General features: G+C 44.8%; 1 protein-coding gene across 7 annotated transcripts in view; it reads left to right on the top strand.

Moving 5' to 3' along the window:
• The window catches only part of Syt7 (Synaptotagmin 7), a 146840-nt gene that overhangs the window by 63024 nt on the left and 61062 nt on the right, over positions 1-22754 (top strand). For 3 of the 7 annotated variants that reach the window (XM_025298156.1, XM_025298157.1, XM_011149106.3), the window contains exon 1: positions 12994-14521. The exons of the other annotated variants lie outside the window; for them this stretch is intronic. In XM_025298156.1, the coding sequence (XP_025153941.1) occupies positions 14433-14521 (89 nt within the window). In that variant the 5' untranslated portion in view covers positions 12994-14432. Of the gene's footprint in view, positions 1-12993; positions 14522-22754 lie in introns of those variants that run through there. 7 annotated transcript variants of the gene reach the window in all.

The raw sequence follows: 22754 nt of genomic DNA, 5'->3' as shown, positions 1-22754 counted from the left end.
TCGGTCGTTTCGAATATCGTGAGGTATTCGGTGAAAGAGACGAAGAGAGAGAGAGAGAGAGAGAGATAGGTGATGTTATATAAAGAAAAGGAGCGCTACAGCGCTTGCCTTTAGACGGACGCTACAAGTATGTCCAAATGCAGAATTATCGAAAAATGCGCGCCGTCCTTGACAGGTTGGAAAGAAGCATCCGAGGAAGGTCTTTGAGAGATATGCTCGTCAAAGGCCCACGGAGAGAACTTTGTGTGGAATTGAACATGACAACAGCGACAACGGCCGACAGGCGGCCGAAGCGACTCTGTTTCGCTCTTTGGTTGAATCGACGGGTGACATATATTTCTTTCTGAGAGAGTACTATCATACGCTGTGTTACAGAGACAGCGGTGGAGAGATCTTTCCTATAAATTATGATTAATTATCTGACGTGTCAGGCGACTGAGAACGAAACGAGTGCCGCCGGTAGAAAGGAGTAGAAAAGGCGCTTACAATTCAGCCTTCAGTACTTACATTTTGTCAAATGTGGCAATTTCAGGATGGAATGAAAATTTTTTCCGTCTTACGGCAAGTAAGTAAATCTATTCGTTGGCAGATTTTCTGAGAAAGAATAAAATCCACAAAGTATTCATCATTACGCATAATTAAACTTTGTTAAGAAAAGAGACTTGAATATTACAGTCGAATTCGATGAATTCTGATGGTATTGATTGTACACTGAAGATTGAAAACCCGAAACGAAAACATCTTGTGCGTTGTCGTTCTTATTCACTATTCTTACTTATACATTATTACTTATTGGAAAAATAAAACAGATATAGCATGTATCGATTGAAAATACGCGAATTATAAAGATGTTGAACTTTGAGACCAAGAGACCGACCAAGTTACCGTCGCATGCTTAATTAGCGTCAGGTGTACGTACGATGCACAAAATATCGTCCGTTCTAAGAGGGGGCTGTTGTGAAACTATCCAGATAAAAAGTAGCGGGTTGTAAGTAAGTCTAATGTATGGTGCTTGTCGACATTTTCATGAGGCAAGCGGAAGGAAGATAACGGCCTAACGGTCGAGCATCGAGTCATTTACGATATACTGTAGTGTTTATCCCCCTAACACTAAAGCGTTCTATCGGGATTTCATCGCAAATATTGGTTTTGCGGTGGCAGGTGCTTAAGCGGTTTGCAGATGCTCGCTTAAACATGATATCGCTGCCGGTCAATTTATTAAGCAGTGAGCCGAAGCTTTTAGATAATTCGTGAGATACAGGAGATTATGATAAATATTGAAAGAGAGACGCATGCACGTGACGGTTGCAGGATGAGGAAATGCAGTCACACTTCTAGTGGCGAGCAAACGACCACGTACGACTGCCTTTGGATTAAAATACCGGAATAGGTTACATTCCTTTGTTGGATTATAACGTCCGAAAAATCATACGCCCAATTCTTCTTATTGCGTTAGTCGTCGAAACAAATGAGTTCATTTACATGCTGTCACTCATGCTTTGAACGGAAACGTAAAGTCCGCCATTCAATCTTTTCTCTTGATTCTCTGTCGTCAATGAAACACCGCGTGTTATGATAAAAAACATCGTATATTTATAGAATTCCTTTTAGAATAGCCCAGAAATATTTGTTATGCATTGTTTCACGAACTCGAGGGAAATTGTTTAACAGAAACAAAAAAGATATTTTATTTTCGCTGCCGGCATTGGATTAAATTTTCAGAAATGTGAAACGTGAAACTTATAACATAAAAAAATGTAAATACAAAATTGTTAATAATATTATTTATGTTGCTTTCACAGATGATGAAAGCAGAGTACACTGCAAATTATTAATTGCTTAAAAAGTTTGCTTACAAAAAAGAGAGAATTTTTAGAATGGTTAATTTTCTTAAATAATTTTTACAGTGGCAACCTCCAAATTGTGTTGTTTATATTTTTATATTTCGTGTTTATCGTAAAACAATTTACGCAGTCGTGTCGGCGTGACGAAATTGGGCCTTATGACTAATTCCTGCGTCATTCGATGTCGTGGTATATTGTAACTTATTGAGCAATGCATATCATTTATTGGGTAGAGCGAATCCCATCCGCTAAGGTAAACCGCGGAACAGGTAACCGGATTTATGTTTAAGAAATCCAATACTATTATGCTGTCCAAATATTGAATTTGATCTGGCAAATCCTGCCTGGTAGATGTATTCCTTTATTTGTCCACGCATTTCGCACGGCATTATTTCTAGCTCGATAAAATAAACGTGCTCTCTCCCTCTCTCCTTCTCTCTACCAAATCTGAATTTTCCGAGCAATTTTATTTATGCGTATAGTCGCCGTTTCCAATACCGAACCTAAGAACACGATGTTGTGTTTCTCCTTCTTTAAATATTTAAATACGTGCTGTAGACGTGAAGATAAATACATATGCGTTTAAGTACGACACTGTGTGTGTGTCAACTCGTTATAAATATTATATATTTTGTTTCTATAAACGATAAAGATGAAGAATATAGAGCAAGTACGTCCGATCGTCTATGAGCTTTAAGAGTACAGCCAGATATACGTAGTATTGTTACTAAGGCAACGCGCGAATGAGCTTTGATACCGCTGCGCGATATTCTCGAATTTTGCTTTTGGGACCTTTTTTTCATTTGATGATTCGGGGCGCAGGTGGGACACATGTTATTTGATAGCGCAATTTCATCGTTTTCGCGACGATCGTTGTATCGGATAAAAGCGTCGTCCGTGTATTTCGCGCGACTACCAGAGCGTGTCTTTCATACTCGACGAGTGGTCCTCTGTTTTCCAATAGGCGTATTCGCGAATAATATTGGATTGTTCGATAAATTCGTAGGGATTTCTATGGAAACTCAAAACCGATACTCAGGTATAGCTTTATTTTTTCGTTTTTGTCACTTTCTGTCATTGTAAAAAAAAAGATCAAAATATATTATTGAATAAAGTTATACCTGACTGTAAAAGTATACCTGACTGTAAAGATATCGACTTTTAATTCTTCGAAAATGTCCCTACAAACTTATCGAACCACCAATATAACCACCAATATAAAACTTAATATAAAACGCACGTGTTTAGCGCGCAACGTATTCTGCACGTGACAAACGTCACAATGAAGGAAATCATCATGCGTGTATCTTAATACTCGGTTGTTCGCAGTTTTTGCACCAACAATTCCCGTTGAAGGTTATTTATTTATTTTTTTTTATGCAATAGTGACGCTGTGCGCTGTCGTATTTTCCGAACGCCTACGAGAACAAATGCGCGGAAGGACAGTGAATTAGCTTACCAACGCGAAATCGAGATTATAAGATGCGATTTATTCTACGTGCGAAAGCCAACTAGCGACTACAAAATAATAATCCGTTTCGATCGGAAGAATTCAAATATATCCCGAGCATACGCGACATTTTCCGACATCAGCGTGTAATTGTCGGTCCTGTCCGGATCGATACAAATGCCGGTGCAGAAGAGAGCGGTCGTGAGAGCGAGAGAGAGGGAGAGAGAGAGAGAGAGAGAGAGAGAGAGAGAACGCGTAATATCTCGGTCGGCGATGGTCGCGGATCAATGACTGAAAGATTTAAAGCTCGACTGGCTGAAATCGCGACGATTCGAAGTCACCGTCATCTCAATAGCACGTAATTTCGACTTCTCCACGCGATAATCGGCGGATTATTCAACAGTAACGACCGAATAGAATAATTTCTATCGGGCCGGTCGTAATAAACGTCGCTTTATGCGGCAATCTGTCGGATCGAATTGAACTCGGACCCAATCCAACTTGAAAGCAAAGAGCTTAGGTAGTCACATTTTGTAAAGTAGAGATTAACTTGGTGACGGGGACCAACCGCGACCAGAGGGGAGACGCAGGACCAGGGCGAGGGGCGGCGGGGGAAAGAGGGTGTTAAGTTAGATCGAGGAAGAGTGTGGTGTGTTATCGGTGCATGCGGTCGCCATCAACCAGATAACCGTTCAACCTGATCGGTCAGCATGTCCTCGAGGAAGTTTTCTTCACCATTGTGCTGTCGCGAATGAAAGACCAAGTCTCTATATCATCTCTTAGCGCTCTCGCGATCGTCGCGTCGGTCGCCAGCCTCTCTCAATCTTCGTGACTTTTTCTTATCTCCCGGATATGTGTTCACCATCATCATCGAACGATAATTCGAGATTCGAGATTCTATACTCGCGTTTCGCCAGCCAAATGTGGCAGCTTGCCCTCGAATTTTATTCCCAGCTGTCGTGAATCGGCGCGCTGAGTGCGCGATAACGTGGACCGGGGCTATATTTTACCGCGCGATATTTTCGTTTTGCGAATATTCTCATTTACGACGTCGACGCATAATGCGCCGATTTTGTCAGATTACTCGTATCATTAACGCATCGTTAACGCAGAGTACTGCTTTATTTGTGGGGTACATAATATATGCATGCGTATATATCCTGAATCGTATATATCCTGATAAATTTGCGAACGAGTAACATTAATGATGCAGTAACGGTGACCTATAATCGTCTTTCTATTTTCTAATCGCGTGGAATGGATTTGAGATATCAGCATTTATTAATGTATCTTATTTGATATATTTACACATATATATTAAAATATATACATATATATATATATATATAAGCGCGACAGTGATTTCAGACGCGCATAAATATATCTGCATTTGTGATATTTCTCGGTAGTAAATCCCCGTGAAATTCGAGTCCATTTTGCGGCAGACTTAATTGCAAGATCACCTAGTATGGAAAATTGGACTTATATAAACGACATTTATAAGTGCACTATACATAGAACTTTATTTGTCCTCTAATATCTAGTAAATTTCACTCGAACGAAGCGTAACGCGTAAATGAAGTTACATAACGATTTTTCATTACTATCACGAACAAACTAAGAGAACATGGTTTTTCCTTACATGGTTCGTTATGTTGTTGCTGCCAACTTGCTCACTTAAGATCGAATTTCAAAGGAACGTTCGCTACAACGAGAACGACGGGAGAGAGAAAGCTGAGCTTCTATTTAACTATAATTAGACCTAAACTAGATTAGAACTTTAATCATATTTCATCCGGAAAATTGCTTCGTTAAGATTGCTCGGAAAAGAAATTTGGTTCGAGCTCAGCGGGAAAACGTCGAGCCTTTAATTAAAGAGGAGGAGGGTTGATCTTCTCCTCTCTCCATCCCTCCGAGCGCGAGTACGACCGGCGACATACATTCGCATCGAACGTGTCGATTCTCAGACTGGTATCCAATGTGACCGTCTCAATGGTATAATTCGTGTCTCGGTTTCTGCGTCCTGCGTTAGCGTCGGTCCTGTCACGCCGAGAATTTTCAAGCAAAGAAAAGAATATTTGATCGCGGTAACGAGGGAAATAGCGACGATCCATCGTATAATATGGCTGACATGCCAGAATCACCCATAATTTGCATACGCAAATTTCCATGTGCACTGGTAATTATGTCGGGGTTGCGGGGTCAACGTCACCGCTCACGATAACATGCATCTAATTAGATATTGCGCGCGAGCAGTCGCGTGTATATCCATTAACAAGCGCGTTGCAAAACATCCCTAAAAGTATCTGTTTTAATTAGAAGACTACCGGCGAGTCAAGATTTTCCTTCTTCATTAATTCTTCTCGCAAATTCCATTGAATTTGAAGTATCAGCGAGCAATCTCGGGGTGCGTTAATTACAATCAAAAAGAAAAAACGCATGAATATTGTCAGGAGCACCTTCAACACAGCGTTGCCGTTGATATGGAGAGTCCGCGATTTGTCCAGGTTTGCCCTAACGATTTTTGCCTCGTTTATCCTGCGAAATGAGACTTGCGGACAGAGCAGTTATCCTCTCACGAGCACTCCTAAGAGGGCTTTCTCTCTTTCGGATCACGTATTGGTATCGATTAGTCGCGATTTGTCCACCCAACGATGTGCTCCGTTCGCTCTCCGAAACGAGAGTTACGAAGAAACCAAAAGAAAAGAGCAATTATTCCTGCAAGCACTCCTGAGAGCGTTATCCTTGAGATCAGATATTGCCGCAAACTTCGAAATACAGATTATACTCTTAAATCTTAGGACTCAATGCCACAATATAGAGTTCAACCAGGCGCGCTGACAGGTCGGAAAGATGACGAACTTTATCATCGGCTTACCGTTCTTTCCTCGAGTGTTCGCATCGTCAGTCGCGAAATCACGCGATTGTTCGCACCGTGAGCGCTGCAATGTTCTTGGGAATGTAGCCAGATTCTATTGCAGATGGAAGATGCGAGTAGCTGGTGAATACGACGTGTAAGTAAAGCTGGCCGCGAGAAAGGGGAAATATGTGTCGTGCCATTATGCGCGTCGTGAGCGCCACATTCATGTGCTGCGCACGGGGGGGGGAACATGACTTTAATTAAAGCAGCAAATATAAGCAAATACGAGCGAAAAGGTAAGTTTCGCGACTTACGTGACTCGAAATTGACATTCGTATTGTCGTCCGTATTCGTGGCGCGTAGTTGATGTAATCTTCAACATCGACATACTTTTCATCGCTTTACGATATCGTTTCGCGTTCAATGATACTCCAATGTTTTCAATCGCAGCTTGTCGGAAGCCGCACTTGTACTTGTATCCCGCGGCTGAAGAAACGCGAGAAAAATCGGGGATCTAATGTTCACACTAGGGCTGCCATGCATTCGTTAAGCGGCCTCAGAATAAAGCCTCCTCTCGGGAGGAGGACGCATTTTTAAAAGCACGGCGACGATACCCGCTGTATTACGCTTTAATCTGAGATTCAACCGTATACCATGGCATTATACGCAAGCGCGCGACGTAAAATAATGCGCGCGGTAACAGCAACGGTGTAATATAATGCTACACGTCGTCTCGACAATAAATTATTCAGGCGCCGTAAACGACGCTCGTCCGCTTAAAGACGATCGACCACCACCGACCGTCCACTTGTCGTGCCTCTTCTTAAGACGAAGTGAAGATTATGATTTGTATACTTTTCTCTCTCTCTCTCTCTCTCTCTCTCTCTCTCTCTCTCTCTCTCTCGGTGACTCGTTTCGCGACAGAGTGCAGGAGAAAGGGAGGAAGAAGAAGAGGAAAAAACCGAAGAAAAGAAAAACAGGTATGAAATTTCATCGAGTGGCCAAGTACTACTTCTCGTCGCGTATTGTCGGCTTATAGGCGACGCTAAGCGACTTAGATCCGATTGCATCAACATAAGTGACGGATCGCCCTTCACAAGTCGAGATCAGAAACCTCTCAAGGGGACCTTTTAGGGCGAGCCCTTCTGGCCGAACACATACATTACCGTTCTTTCGCCGACACGAACAGGATTTTCTACGTACAGCACAAACATTTTACTCCGAAATCGGGGGAGGGGCCCCCTTCTCTCCCCAAGCCTCTTTATTACATAGTTATTTTCGTTGGTGAGATACGCGCGCGACTTCTCGTACTTTACGTCTCTATTATCGGAAAATGTTAAAGCCAAACTGTATTGTATTGACAACGGCACGTCAGATGGACGACATCAAATTGCCGAGGTATCTCGCGCGGACGTCAAATAAACGACATCGTGCCGCGCGATATCTTGTCGAAAGCGTCAGTTGAAGGGCGGCAAGTCGGGAGATAACTCGTTTATGAATTATACGAAGAGTGCGTAGTTGTATGTGTGTGTGTGTGTGTAAGAGAGAATCAGATAACTCGCTGACTATTCATTGTTCGATAGAATGAACCGAATCTCGAAAATAGCAGCGCTGTGAAAAATTACGCGGAAACGCGGTAACGAAATACAACGCGCGGACGTTATCCTTTCATCGAGTTTACTCGTGCGCATGAAATTACGAGAGGCAAAGATCGCTGCTTCCCTGCTTCGGAGTTTTCGCGAGTCATACTGTCGTTGGGTAAAAATACCATCATGGGACGCGTACCTAACACTGAACATTCTTCTTCTTGTTTCAGCTTTTAAATGCGAATATTTGAACTTTCAACGGAGACAAAAGTTGCAGAGAATGAGACAGAAATTTCCCGCTTGTAATTATTTATTTAAAAAAATTCAACATTAATCGAAAAATATGCAAGTATGCTGTAACCATAATTTTAACTTCCTTTTTACATTTTCTCCTTTGTAGATTTTATTTTTCATTTATTACATTTAAATACGAGTTACAGCGCGGACGTTTAAGAGAGAGAATATTCGTATTTAAAGATCAAAAAATAAAACAAGTATCGATTTTCAGCTATTCGCAAGAGTCCTTACGTTCTTTGCCGAACACACACAATCCGATACTCTTTCTCTCTTTTATTGTAATTTAATAATATATTTTTAACAGTATCGTAAAATCTCTCGCGACAAAATCGAGAGCGCGTTACGAGGGACGCGCTTGCTGTTTGAAATTTCGTTAGCTTTCCCGCTGGCTGTCCGCATGCAAGAGATATGCCGGCATTAATGTCGCTAATCGCCGTCATATATTAACGACTTCAGTATGTGCGGAACGGTGGGAAGGGAGGATTAAGAATTCTCATTTAGCCACGTTTCTCGAGCGACTTCCTTCCCTTACAACGTGACGGCGATTCCACGCGCCCTTCCATCGCGCTGCAAAAATTCCGCGTACGCTTCGATTCGCACGGATGGGGCTCCGTGGAAATTACACAGGGCCTCCCCCGTGTAATCCATATTAAAGTATCTCGCCTATCTACACACCCTTCGCTGAAGCTTTAATTCGCGAGAACGCTCCTCGACAGTCTCGATCGTGTTTACAATCCACGAGCTGCGACGCTTTCCGAGAGTCGTATCTTTTTGCTTTCTTTTCCCCTCTTGTCGTTCTTTCTTGCCCCCCCTCCCCCCTTCTTTATTTTGTACTTCAACACCTGTAATCGATGGCATATCTCGGTTCCATTTTAACACGTAATTGCGTTCTGAATATATACCTCAGGGTCGTGCGATCGCTCAGTTGATACGGTAAACTGGTTACAAGCGAAATGGCCGTGAGGCCGCTGGCAATGTGCAAATCTTCGACGTATTGCGCTGTGATGTGTTCAACGTAGCGAGGATGACGAACAATGACGATGACGACGACTCGACGAGGCGTGTCGGCCAGCGGCGTGCAAGCTCACCGATGGCCCTTCGATGGTCGTTCGCGATAATTGCGACTCGTGGAAAAACGAGGCGAGACGAATAGTCGCTCCATCAACGTCCGTCTTCGGTCGGATGTTTACGGACGCGTTACCGCCTCTCCATCCCCGATGTGTGTTTCCGTACGATACCGTCCCAGATCCATTACCTTGTGTGTAACGGTATCTCCCCGGGGCGCCGATCGTCGTCCCGCGTGGAACGCATCGCAAGATCGCCGATGAGTCATAATTCATCATGCACGAAGAATCACGGTAGGTGGCCGATGTAGCGACGCTTATAATTGCCGTTCACTCTCTCACTCGTTCTTGCGCATACGTAACATCTGCAGCGAGCGTTCCGAAGGGGCGGAGGGGGGGGGGCGGCGACGGGCGGCTATATATTTCGCGATTATATTAGGAGGAATCCCTTATCGCGCTGGGCCGAACGGCCGAAGTTGCGAGAAAGGTTCGCTGCTGTAATCGGTCTGTCCTAATTGGTTAGGTTCGTACCTAATTGATGTGTGGATAAAGCTACCGTACGTTATACGGTGCTTTGCTACGTTACATGAATCGCGCATGCCGCCGTGGATATTTGAGAGAGCACGTTAATAAGGCACGGTACAAATCATCCGTAAAACATGTGTGCGCGCGCGCGCGCGGGAACTGCGTGTGGGATGCGAACGCAGGTCACACACAAAGTGCACATTTTGCACAATGCTCGTTGCTGTAACGCTCTCTCGTTCGTTTCGCCGGCGGCCGTATTGGCTAGCTCGGCGGGGCTATCGCAATAAAAAATGGTTTACCGACGAGAGTTATGGGACGCTCGGAATGCTCGTCACGTATCGCGTTGCGCGAGTCGCCTAATCGATCGGCGGCGTTTCGTTTTCCTCCGGTCGCGATTTTATCGGCGCACGCCTCGAAACACAGTCACTTGCGCGGAACTTTTACAATTTCTCCCGGTTAGATGCTTGACTTGCGATAAATTGGCACTGCCGGCCCAAAGGAACAGCCGCATTCGGAGAGGGACCCGTCTGTCTGATCGCAGACGCACACACACGCGCGCACGTAAGATCACACACACACATTGCGCCCTTTACGCGAGCTTGAAAGTACAGGCAGGAATTCGCGAAACTTTTAGTTGCATGCACATCTACGCTCCTACTCGAGGGGAGAAAAACGTGCTCCGCGGACTAAAAGCCCGACGGGTGAGTTACCTTCGAGACACGTGTTGTGCGAAAAGGACTCGCATCTTCCTCTTTAACGGCTACCTCGAAAGCATTTTAACGACGTGCGCAGCTATCGCCCGCTGCCTCGTCAGCCTTGCGGTTACTTCTCTTAAACGATACTTCTTTATCTGTACGTGTGTACGTGCGTGTGTACGTCGGTCGTCGTACACGCTATTCGAAGTGGGACGACCGCTCAACAGCATCGACGGTATTCTTTCGCTGGTTCGGATTTTTCTCCAGAAAATCTAGTTTGTTGTCACGAGACGTTTCTATCCATTGCTTCCCTTTTAGCCTCCAGACCTTGTTTCTCGCTGAAACGTCGGCCGATCCTGTAAATTTTTGAGTTTCCACGTTCATGTTTCAGGATTGGACAGAAAGTCTCGCGTTCTCACGGGGGGACATTTTACGGACGTGAGGAAAGAGCCTTGGGATCAGCCCCTTAAGACAAACTAATCTTCCTTCGGAAAATTCGATGAAAAATATCTAACTGTAGGTAACTAACATCAAAGTCAAAATTCGCGGCGGAATTGAAGCAAAAACAATAGCTCCCTGAAACCTGCTGATTTTAGCTGCTTAAAGACAATTCGATGCAGAAACTAATCGCGGATCAAATTAAAGCTTCAGCTGAGAGAGAAACCGTTCAGGATGTGATCTTTATTCGTTCGTTCGCATTTTTCAATTCCCGAAGGAGCGCCAGTAGCTTCGATCGTTCGTCCGCAGTGCGAAAGCTATCGACGTTTCCGTTCGGGCTGAGCTTTTCGTTCATAGCCAATGAAGGTACACATGGAATCCATTAACGAAAATTCTCTCGTTGCAACCGGACCTGTCGAGGTATCGGGTTAATGCCAATACATAACACCCGGCTGAAAGTAGATTAAACCGCTTCTCCCGCGTGCGGACAACGGGAGAGCAGGCTGGGGACGACAGAGAGTTCGTCGAAAAGTGACGCTCGTCAGACCGCATTATGCATTCCGCGAGATCGCACAGTTTGTACAGGCGCCCTCCTCCCGCTTTCAGCTATCCACGCTGTTAATGCTTATTCGACACTCTTGCACTTGGGTGTACAACCGGCGTACGACAATCGATAAGATCCGCTCACGTTAATGATACGCGCCGGCGAGGTGTAGGTAGTGCATCTACACTTACAGGCAGCCATGCATGTGTAGCAAACAGTTGCTGGGTTCGGGCGCTCGTGCTCTCGCGAGCGTAAGCACGCTGGCGAGCACGAAGAGGAGCACGTAACGCGTTCAGCTCACTACTTGTCTCTCGCGAAAAGTCACTCGTGTGGCGCGCACGCGAGGCCGCTTATACCGATGAGAGCCGGCGAGAGAGCGCTGATGGGTCGAGCGGGCTAAACCGGAGCCCCGAGTTTCGAGATCGAAATCGTGGCGCGTGTCGGGTGTATTTGGGAAAAACGCTAACGGTTTTACGGTAAAACTAGGAGTTTCCAGCGGTGACGAGAGTGTGCGGCGAGGTGGTTCGGGCGAAAGCCGACGGGGGTGGGAAGCGCGGCGGCGGCGGCGGCGGCGGCGGCGGCGGCGGTGGTGGCGGCGATGGATGGAAGTGGCTACCGCTCCTGGTGGGGGTTTAGACGGGGTTGAGGGGGAGCGGAGGAAGTTCGGTTACAGGGGTTGGAGGAGCGGCAGGAAGAGCGGAAGGCGGGGGAGGACGGTGTGGACGAGAGACGGGGGTGGGAGGCAGCCGAGATGGAGAAGATCGGGCTAGGGATAGCGACTGCTCCGGGGGTAAACGTGAAGCCGGAGGTAGGGGTTGCTACGGGGAGTATGGTAGGGATGACGGTACGACTTTGGGGGTTGGAAGCAGCTGAGAGCAGTGCGAGTAGGTCACACCGTCGACCACAGAGCGGCAGTCCGCGTTTGGCGAACGGCTAACTTGTCCACAGGGGGAGAGAGCTCCCCTCGATCTCTCGTTATCTCTCCGACTGATTCTCTCTCTCTCTCTTTGCCCTTTCATTCTCTTAAATACACGATTATCCTCTTACGCGCGACAAAGCCCGGACGGCCCTCTCTCGTCCGGCTGTCTTCCCTCTTTTGAAACGGCCCACTCTTGAACTCACGATCTCGCCGAAAGAACGAACGATCGAGATTGCGTCGCCACGAGAGAAGAACGCTCGAATGATCGCCGAGCGGTCGGGCTGGATTTATCGGGCCGAAACACTCGCCTTAGCTGTCGTCGTCAAGACGCTGTTGTTCGTGAAGGATCGTAGATCGATCGCGGGAAACGAGGAAGACATCCCTTGGTATCTTCACCTTTCTCTCTGTGTGTCCAGAGTGTAGCGAGATAACAACGAATTGCCGAGTTTCCTCTCTCTCTCTCTCTCTCTCTCTCTCTCTCTCTCTCTCTCTCTCTCTCTCTCTGTCTCTTTTCCTCTCTATTTTCGATGTTTCCGCGGAATGACCGATAAGCCCGCTGTCCCCTGATACACGAGAACCTACCAAGAGAAGGCGAGAGTAGTGAAACGCGCAACAGAGAGAGAGAGGAGAGACCAAGTTGGGGGAGAGATCCTCATGGTGCCTTTCTCGCGGTGCGTCGCGCGCTTCAGTTCCCGCCGCGGCTCCTGACGCTTACACAGTGCGTGCGCGTGTGCGTGTGTGTGGGTGAGTGTGTGCGTGTGTGTGTGTGTGTGTGTGTGTGTGGAGGGAAAGTACCACCTATACCTCCAGTACCCGAGGTACCTGAAGAACCTCGGTGTGAGACACACCACGGCGATCCACCGTCACCACCACCACCGCCGCCACCAAGCACCGCCAGCACCCTCCGGACTCATCAAGTCGTAAAATGTGATTCTCGTTGTTGTCGAATCGAAGGCGATTCCAGTTCACTGTTACCGCCGCCGTTGTTGTTGTTACGTTTGCAGTTTCGCGTTGTTTATTGTTGACCGTTGAGGCGCGCGCACACACGGCGACTATCTTCGCCCTCGATTCTTCGCTAAAAATACGTGCGTGCGTTTATCCCGCGCATTTCCGCTATTCGGAGCGCGGTGCAGTTCGATACACGAGGAGCACATATATACGTACACGCGCTCGTGTTTTCTCGTGCTCGCTCGTTGTATTTTTACATGCACGCCATTAGCGGCACTTGCGTAATCTAGGACATTAAATGCGCGCCGCAATTGTGTGATAATTTTAACGGGCGCGATTCAATGAGACCATAACGAGCGCGCCAGTCGATTGGAAATTGGGTTAAATAGACTGACTGAAATTTCCAAACCATCGACTCGAACTTCCGACTCGTAAGACTCAGGCTCTTCTCACGCTGGGTGATATTTCCCTCTCTCTCGGAAACTTCTTCCCCCTTATCTCGTTTAAAATAGACGCTCCCTCTATCAACTGGACGCGATATTGAAGAGCAATGAAAATGGGAAACCGCCGAGAGGAAGGGTCGACGAGGAGCGAATGATATACTCGTCCGAGCGATCGAAGCAAGCAAGAGAGAAAAGGGAGGGAAAAAGAGCAAACGTCGAAGTAGCCGAAGAAGTTGCGTGTAAGAAGTTCGTCTCTATTCGTGAAGTCGAAGCAGTGAAAGTAGCCGCTCTCGAGAGGAGCGACGTACGTCGCGCGTCCACAGCGCGTGATTGAAGACACGAAAGGTGAATTACCTGCGTCAACAAGAACATCGAATCGATCCATCGAAGCGAGCCGAGTTTTCGTCGTATATCGTCGTCGTAAAGTTTCTCTTTTTACACTGAGAAACGGAGAGTTTCGTGTATCACGTGCGAGAAGGGAGCGAAAACGCGTTGGCGACGGCAAGAGATCGAATCATGAAACGGGACACATCGACGAGCCATCAGCGGATAGACAAGAGGCATATAGAGTTCGTCGCTGTTGGGAGATAAAGCAGCGAAGGCGCGGGATAAAAAATAACAGACAGACGAGAGAGAGAGAGAGAGAGAGAGAGAGAGAGAGAGAGAGTGCGTGTGAGTGTGAGTGAGCGATCGTTTCCCGGCGCGGCTCGATCTTTTTTACGACGGACGATCGGGGTTGATTGAATTTGCGGAGCGCGTGGCCGCACTCGTTCCCACTCCTTCTCCTCCTGTCTTCTTACTAGCGGAGGTAACGCGAAAATGGAAATCGCGGCATCAGCGATGCTGGACGGCCTGAAAAACAATCGTATCAGCAAGTTGGCGCTGTCACGCTTCTTGTCGCAGAGTCTGTGAGTAGTATAAATGATCTATCCGCCGTCTCGTATATATATACGCATACTGCCGCTCGTGGAGCATCGAAATTGGTAGGACGCACGAGAGTGCACCGGTGACGACGGTCCACCACCGATGGCCACCAGTGTAGAGATACCGTGCATGCCTGTTCGTTGTTGTCTATTTGCTCTTTGTTTGCGCTGCATGCATGCGAATATTTTTTTCCCGTACGTGTGCTGATGCTAAACTGAACTGACCTCTCTCTCTCTCTCTCTCTCTCTCTCTCTCTCTCTCTCTCTCTCTCTCTCTCTCTCTCTCTCTGTCTCTCTCTCTGTCTGTCTCCTCTTTTCTCCTCTTTGCACTCTCGGTGCAAAGCGACGTATGCTGAGCTTGCGTCAGGTGTTTCGCGCACCAGCAGCAGAATCACACGACTCGGCTGAATTTCTCGAAACGATCGCAATTAAGAACGAGAGAACAGGAAAAGGAATGGAGAAAGAATTGTGCTTCTTCATTTGATTTATCATTTCGTCGAGGTAACGTTCACGTTTAGCACGCGCCGCACTGTGAAATTTGTCCATTTCTCGCGACGTGGAACGTTTAATCGAGCTTTGACCGTGTTATGTTCCCCCTCCTCCTCTCTACCCCTGAAATTGTTTCTCGCTGGCTGTGACGTCTTTCTCGGCGTGATTTCATAAGCGTCATCTCATTGCCTTCCTTTATAAATTTTATAAAATGACACGTATCGGACGTTGCTGCCGGCTCCATCGTTGAAATGACTCCCGAGAGATGTGTCGCAAAAAGTTGCCGAGATCAAAAAATTAATTGAATGTATATATAAAGCCTCTTCTGGGCTAGTTTTGGTGAAATTACTGTAGTCTTATATAGAGCGCACTGTAGTGAGACGACCAAATGCCAACGTAGTTTGCGCACTTTAGTTATAGCAATGAACAATATACGCGGCTGCGAGTACCGGCTGCATTGGTTGAGAGCTAAAATACATTAGCATGCAAATAAGTGTCTCTTATAAATAAACATGCCGGGTGGGGGCAATAACAATAACAATAACAATAATAATAATAATAATGATAATAATATTCAGCTCGAGCGAAAATTTGCAATAATGATAATCGCGTCAAATATTAGAGTGCGAGAAATATTAATTTAACTCAGTGTGCAGAGCATGCGTGCACACGCTGAGCATTAAACATGCATAATTTCTGGTTTAATATTGCGAGAAGTTGCGCCGCTAATTAACACACGAAACGTATATTAAATATCTTGTTAATTATCTTTAGACACGGTGTCTGTAGAGAGTAGATTATAAAACTATAACACCCTTCTCGTAGAGAGCGATGAAGCTGCACCTTGGTGTTACCTTGTAGAGCGAGAAAATCGTTGCGGGCAAAACAACGGTAGCGCTCTCAAGTATATTATTGCGTCGAGTATTTTTAATAAACGTTGATTTTACGCTCCTCCGAACGAGCAGGAAGTGGCTCCGCGAGCCGTTGATTCGCCTGGGGGATGTCGGTTTATAGAGATATATATGTGTATATAAGAGACGCGCGGAGGTTAATGGAATAGAATTTTTATTGAAATATACTACGGTCGAACGAGCGCGTAATTAGTCTGTAAAGGTGACCCGAGATGAGGCCGGCGCGTTCGCTACATAAGGAAACAAAGTACGCTTAACTGCGGGTTAAGAACCACTCAACCCGACGGCATACAATCGACGAAGCACGGGACGCGGCCGGTCGAGGGTGGAGAATTACAAATACTGAGAATATTGAGTCATTCTCGATTGTTTAAGCGATTACAATTAGCCACCACGGCGCCTCGCGCAAGAAACTTGCGCGTTCTTCAACCTTGACACTTTCGCAAGAGAATTGAACAAAAAATGGCAACTTTTTGTTCATTATTACAGTTCATTGTTGTACAGTGCGCTTATTGTCCTCTTATAAATTCTCTTGCTATTTAACTCGCGTTAATATCGCTCTCGATATTTCCTTTCTCGGCTGAAAATGGAGGGAGTTGTACACGGAAGGCAGGCATTTGGTGAGACGAGAAAGGTGGCGAGCAGGAGAAAGAGGAGGATCAAATTAATATTTCGTCGAGCCGAAAATTTCCCCGCTACGTCGTGCATAATTCTTTCGCTTCCGCAGACGCGATTACGTCCTGCGAAGTATGAAGTATACGGGAAGTATATAAATAGGCGACGACTTAGTGCCGCTTGACGCCTTCTTATCTCTCATTTTGTTACGAACATCTATTTCGTGGCTTCTTCGCAGCGTGCACACGTTTGAAGCATTACGCGGTTGTATATTTCTCGTGCGTCTCAACTTCTGGCTCACCACTCTCACGCTTGTTTGTCTTTTGTTTTTTCTCTCATTTTTGGTCTATGTTCCGTGTCGTAAAGTGCGGAGTGATACATTGTCCGCGTGTTTTCTCGCGAATATCTCGGGGAACACGGGAAATGTCTCGATGAAACGCGAGTTTCATCGCGACAAGTTGATTATGTTTGTAATTACAAGAATGAAGAAAATAGCGTTCCAAGATTGGACACGTCGGCGATGTAAACTGCCGTGCTTTTGTGTGTATAGTATTTTCGAAGTAATTTGTCCTGCAATATTGCACGAACTGTTTCTACTTTCTCTTATTATCTTCTCTTATTATTCCAACGCGCTTGCTGAGAATAACTCTGCTTCGCGGCGAAAACACTAAGAAAAAAAAGCCTTCACCTCTCGATATGCGACATTTATCTCCGTTTTGAAAACGAAGAGCTTTACTCGAAAGATAGTCGCTCGAGCGAAGGCAATTTGCACTGTTTCCGATTGAACATTTTCGTGTTTCCTTTTTGCCGGAGGAAATTACTTCTACGTAACGAACATGCGGTCTCAGTACATTCACGGCAAATGAAATTACGAAAATGCCCTAATTGCTGATAAGCGAGGCTGTCTGCGAAGATGAGATTAAACACGGCGCGGCGCGATAAGAAACTGCAGAACCGCAGGATATTTACAATTCGCTCTTCTTTATAGAAATAAGCGTACCGAAGAAAATTGTTTTGACATCCTCGCGGCGCGACGTAAAAATCTGCCCGAGTCTTTTTCAATAGCGTGTTTTTTTACCGGAAATTACAGAGACATCGTCAATGGAATTTCCCTCACGCGGATAATAACTTTTTATATTATTCACGGGTAGTATTTTCTCAGTTAAATTTGCAGAGAGAGAGAGAGAGAGAGAGAGAGAGAGAGAGAGAGAGAGAGAGAGAAAAGGAGAGGAAGCGTCGCGCATTATTTCGCTCCGTATACAATATTGATCTTGTTCGTGCATAGTGGAAAATGTTTGAACAAGGGTCTGCCGTCCATATATACGTTAGCTACATTGAATATTATCCGTAATATGGACAAAGCATGCATGGAATATTTAAGCAACTTCGCAACAGTTTCAGCCAAGTTGCTCGTCTAAGCCAAAATAACATTCACACAGCAATCGTTCAATGCGTAACACGCGCCGGAGGCGCGCATGGTGTTAAATATTACACATAATTCCGCGCAGGTGGCTTACCGGTGGGAAGGAAACTTTTTGCAAGGACTCTCGTAAAAATTCTATCTCTATCGCCGAGCCGAGCTTACGCTTCGGGACGTGGTCAATTTTTTATATCGTACATATATTTTTATGCAAGATCGTTACGTGTGACAATTGCGTTATCGCGCGCTCTCCGCTGTTTCTCGCGAGATAAACCTCTTGCGTTGGAACAATGTTTCCTAGATGTTGCGCTTTCGCGAGCCAAGTGTGCGCGTTATTAATCACAAATCTGACTCAATCTTATTATTTCTCAACAACAAAACTCGGCGAAATAATTTGTGGCATTGTGCAGGTGCAAATTGAGTTGTGCAGTATATTTTCGTTCTTTCCGAACGTAGATTTAAATAGATACACACGTTTTATAGACTCGCCACATAAATATCAACGCAAAAGGTTAAGACAGACAAATTTCTTTTTTTCTTTCGAACACGAGAGGGAGAGAGAGAGAGAGAGAGAGAGAGAGAGAGAGAGAGAGAGGGAAAGAGGCCAGAAGGTATTTTAATTACGACGTGACATCAGCACGTGGAGGCGCCTTTGTTACGTCGGACATTCCGCGTTATAACCGCGAAATACTTAATCGACTAACCGAAGACGGGCTATCGCGTTCCAGTCTCAAAGTTTTCCGTACGTCACTTATGAGGCCACCAAGCACGGTATTTTATATGCGAAGTAACGACATTTGGTACGACGTGTCTCGCGCGCTATTACCTCGCCCACCTTTTTCTTTTTGGACGTGCATATGGACAAATGGAACTCTCGGGGTGCGTGCGTCGGCGCTTGCATTAGATGGAAGTGCACTCCGGTTGGATTTATCGTTCTTTTTGGGTGATAGGACCAACGGTCGTTCGTAGGTTTCTGTAGGTGAGTTATTGCAATTAAAGTACGTCCGCGCGCGGACGATACTCCAGATAGGAGCCGGGGAAAACCCGAGAGCTGCCCCTGTAAAATTGCCATTAACTCTCGCGCTATTCCCTTTGTGCGATCAACGCTGGCTTAATATAACATTATTTTAACAGCCCCCGATACGGATTTAATGGAAACATTATTATGGAAAAGATATGTCGAGCCGGAGGATCGAAGGAAAGTCGCCCTTCGATGGCGGTAGTTTTCAAGTAGCGCCGCGGTTATTTTACTCAACGATATTTTCTTCGCTGGGATTAATTGCGTTACCAGATGAGGAGAGAGGAGGAGGAAAGAGAGAAAGAGTTAGTTGAATGAGATCGGACAAGTCCTCATTATGGAAAAACCGACTACTTTTTTTCCTCGGTAAAGATCCTTTCTCCTCGTCGACGTGAAATTTTACACACCACCGTGTCTCGATGTGTATTATTCGCAAGTTCTACTTTTCATTCGCTTAAAACATTACGTTGTACTCCTACATGATGGATGATTTTCTGGAGAACGAATAGCCTCAAATGTTGATTACACGGCCTGGTTTTAATTTACAGAGGAGTTCACTACATAAAGTAGCGAGATCGTTAGCGCAATCCGACCGTTGTAAAAGCTCGTAACTGTGAGTGTTGTCTTTCTTGTTTCTTTTTTCCCACGTATTCAGTACATCCTGTGACGGAGCAAGTCACTGCGGCTCGATCATGCGTGCTGCACAGAGCTTACGCGACCGAAGGAGCGTGAAATACGTATGCATTTTTATTAAGTAAACGGACGATTAAGCTCGGCATTATCTACGTGCAACTGGGCGCGCATGTGCTTCCGGGTTCGGCAGTACATTAATGCCCATTTTACACATCACGGCCTTAATTACCATGAGATCAACAAACACGGAGTCGAATAAAAATGTCGGCTAATGAAGCGGTCGGATTATAGGATATGAAATAATGCAATTATTCGTCGTTTGACACTGACTGTAAAATTTTCCCTTCGACTAAATCCTGATATTTGTTTTAGTCGCAGAGACATGACATTTGGAAAGCTTACGAGTTTTGTTACGAAATGAAGAGAGAGAGAGAGAGAGAGAGAGAGTCAGTTGAACTTCTCATCAGTCAGTTGAAATTCTCATTATGGAGAAATCGATCACTTTTTTATTTTTGATAAGAGTAGTTTCTTCTTTTCGACGTGAAACTCTATACACGACGGTGTCTCGATATTTATTATTCACAAGTTCTAATTTTTATTCGCTCAAAAATTATATTGCACTTTTACAGAATAATATTGTAGAAAATGACGACGAACCTCCCACTCATACTTTCGTTGCGAAAAAATTGAAACGACATATCCTAATCCCAATTTGCTGAGATCCAAGAATACCACACGAGATCCACCGTCTCACACATTTTTCCTCTCGTTTCCAAGCTACGGGATGGCGGAGCTTCTTATCGTTTCGTGATATTGATTCGTATTGCTTTCAACTATTGGTTTAGCATAGAATTACCGTCCTATTTGCTGTATCTAGATGGCATGGCTCGTATCCCCGAACGGAGAGGTGCACGTTTAAACGGACAATAAAAATCGATCGATGTCGCCGGATTGCATATTACCGCGCGACATTCATTAAATTAATTGCGATGAAATTGTCGTGACGCGGCGTATCGTACGCTCGCGCAGCGCGTAAATGACACGGTCTAAAAATACGCTTCTGAATTTTATTTCAGCATAAGCCGCGGAAATAAATCGTACTATAAATTAAACTAAAAAAGAAACGACTCTCGCGAGATTCGTGATATGAATAGATGGAAGTTATTGGTATTCGAGTGATGTGTGCGTGCTTGTAAGGATGTATGTGTGTATGTGTATATCGTCACGATTAATATTAATAACTAAGGTCTCGCCAGACCTTGATAATTGAAAAATCTAGACAGATTTAGTATAAAGTCTGTAAATATAGCTTGTCTAAAAGTATATTTTTTAACAAATATACATCAATGGATAAGAGGTACTTACTTACCTAAATATTATTGATACTAGTTGGACACTGACGGTAAAACCTCGGCTGAGTTTAGCGGGAATCTAAACTTCTCTAGCAATTCTGTTGACAACATTACATATTCTTCAAAATTGTTTCTTAATATTCTTTTCCTTCTAGGCTTCACGTTAGTTTCAGAAAGACTGGCGAGCGGATACTCAACAGCGCGCGTGCGCGCGCAGATGAAACTAGAATAAAAAGTTACGGATAAATCGGAAAGTTTCGATAAAACCCCGGACAATCTGTAAGTAATGGTAATGGGCAAGCTACCGTGAAAAAAGTTTCCGAAACTATCAGCTGACGGAGAAAGCTCGATGGAGCTCTCCCCGTTTCACAACGTATAGGCCAGCGTACAGTCGTTTTTGTTAATAATTAGCACTTCGGCCGCGCTGCCTACAATAATTTCACCATTATTCCGCCAGCGTTTGTAACACTTGACACAACTGTCGCAAAAAGTTGCCTGCAATCCAATCGCGCAGCTTTTGCGTACTACCATGTGCATCGCGAAGATAGGAGTCTGGCGTCCCGCCAGACTCTGTCCATGCGATGTTACCGCGATGCATGACGATTTATGCATGTTACGTAGATGAATCGTCCAATTCGCTCCGGGAGAACCCGATGAGAAAAATTTATATATAATTGTATAAAAACGTATATAATTATACAGGCTGTAAAGTTAAAAGTGTTACAGGCTATTATTTCTAAAACCAAGTAAAATATAAACTTGTTTTCTATCAAGTTAGTATCTTTCTATCTAGAAAAAAGGTAACTCAGTCAGAAAAAAGGTAGTCTCTCTCTCTCTCTCTCTTTCTCTCTCTTTCTCTTTATTATATGATGTTATCTTTAATACTGAAATGATTGACAGAAAAAAATTTCACCTTTCACTCAGTTTTAGAAATCATGGTCTGTGGCATTTTTAATTTTACATCCTGTATATAATCATACACCCGTGTATGAATTTTATCCTTATTTTATCCTATATATCCCGGTCATGCACATAATATGAAATTATACGTCATTATGCTAAAAGAAACGTTGCTGACGAAGAAAAGGAAGAATAGATTTATTCAATCATTTGTTTACACCACGGGCTGCCGCAGACATGAGTAGTTACTTCAATTATATTCGTACATCATCTTTTTGCACGTTGACATACTTAATTATGAATAATTATGTATGACTATATAGAGATAAAATTCATATCATATAAGATAATCATATAAGATTATTTTTTGCCAGGAAGGTAAAATTATTCGCAGCTGTTAACACCGGTGCTACAGCTGAGGCGATGTTATCTCAATATGATGCTATAATTTTTACTCGATATAAAACACAGACGGTGACGTTCCGCGTGAGCATTTTCCCCGCTTTCTTTCCACATTTTACGGCTAATTGAGTAATTAAAGGAAACATGCGTTTTGATCTCGCTCGCTTGCGTTCAATGGTGGCAATCCGTTAAAGTCCGGATTTCTCTTAAAGCGCTCGCCAGAGAAAATGATACTAATTCCTTATTGGTCTCCTTCAGGACTCGTTTCCTGTTATTTTGGCCGATTTTCTCACGAGTTGCATCGTGAATCAATCGTCTGTCCTTCCGACGATTGAGTAGTAACTCGTGTTGTTGCGAGCCAAGCTTGAACGTACCCACTCTTGCGGTTCTCATCCGTTAATTGATTTATCGCCCGTTAACTACTGCAGAATATTGATATCGATCGGGGCTATCGATATCCCTACTCCTAGCGTAACCC

The sequence above is a fragment of the Harpegnathos saltator genome, unplaced genomic scaffold (genome assembly GCF_003227715.2).
Source record: "Harpegnathos saltator strain DR-91 unplaced genomic scaffold, Hsal_v8.6 scaffold208, whole genome shotgun sequence".
Lineage (NCBI taxonomy): Eukaryota > Metazoa > Arthropoda > Insecta > Hymenoptera > Formicidae > Harpegnathos > Harpegnathos saltator.
The sequence above is the reverse complement of the archived record's forward strand: the minus strand, read 5'-3'. Positions and strand labels throughout refer to the sequence as shown.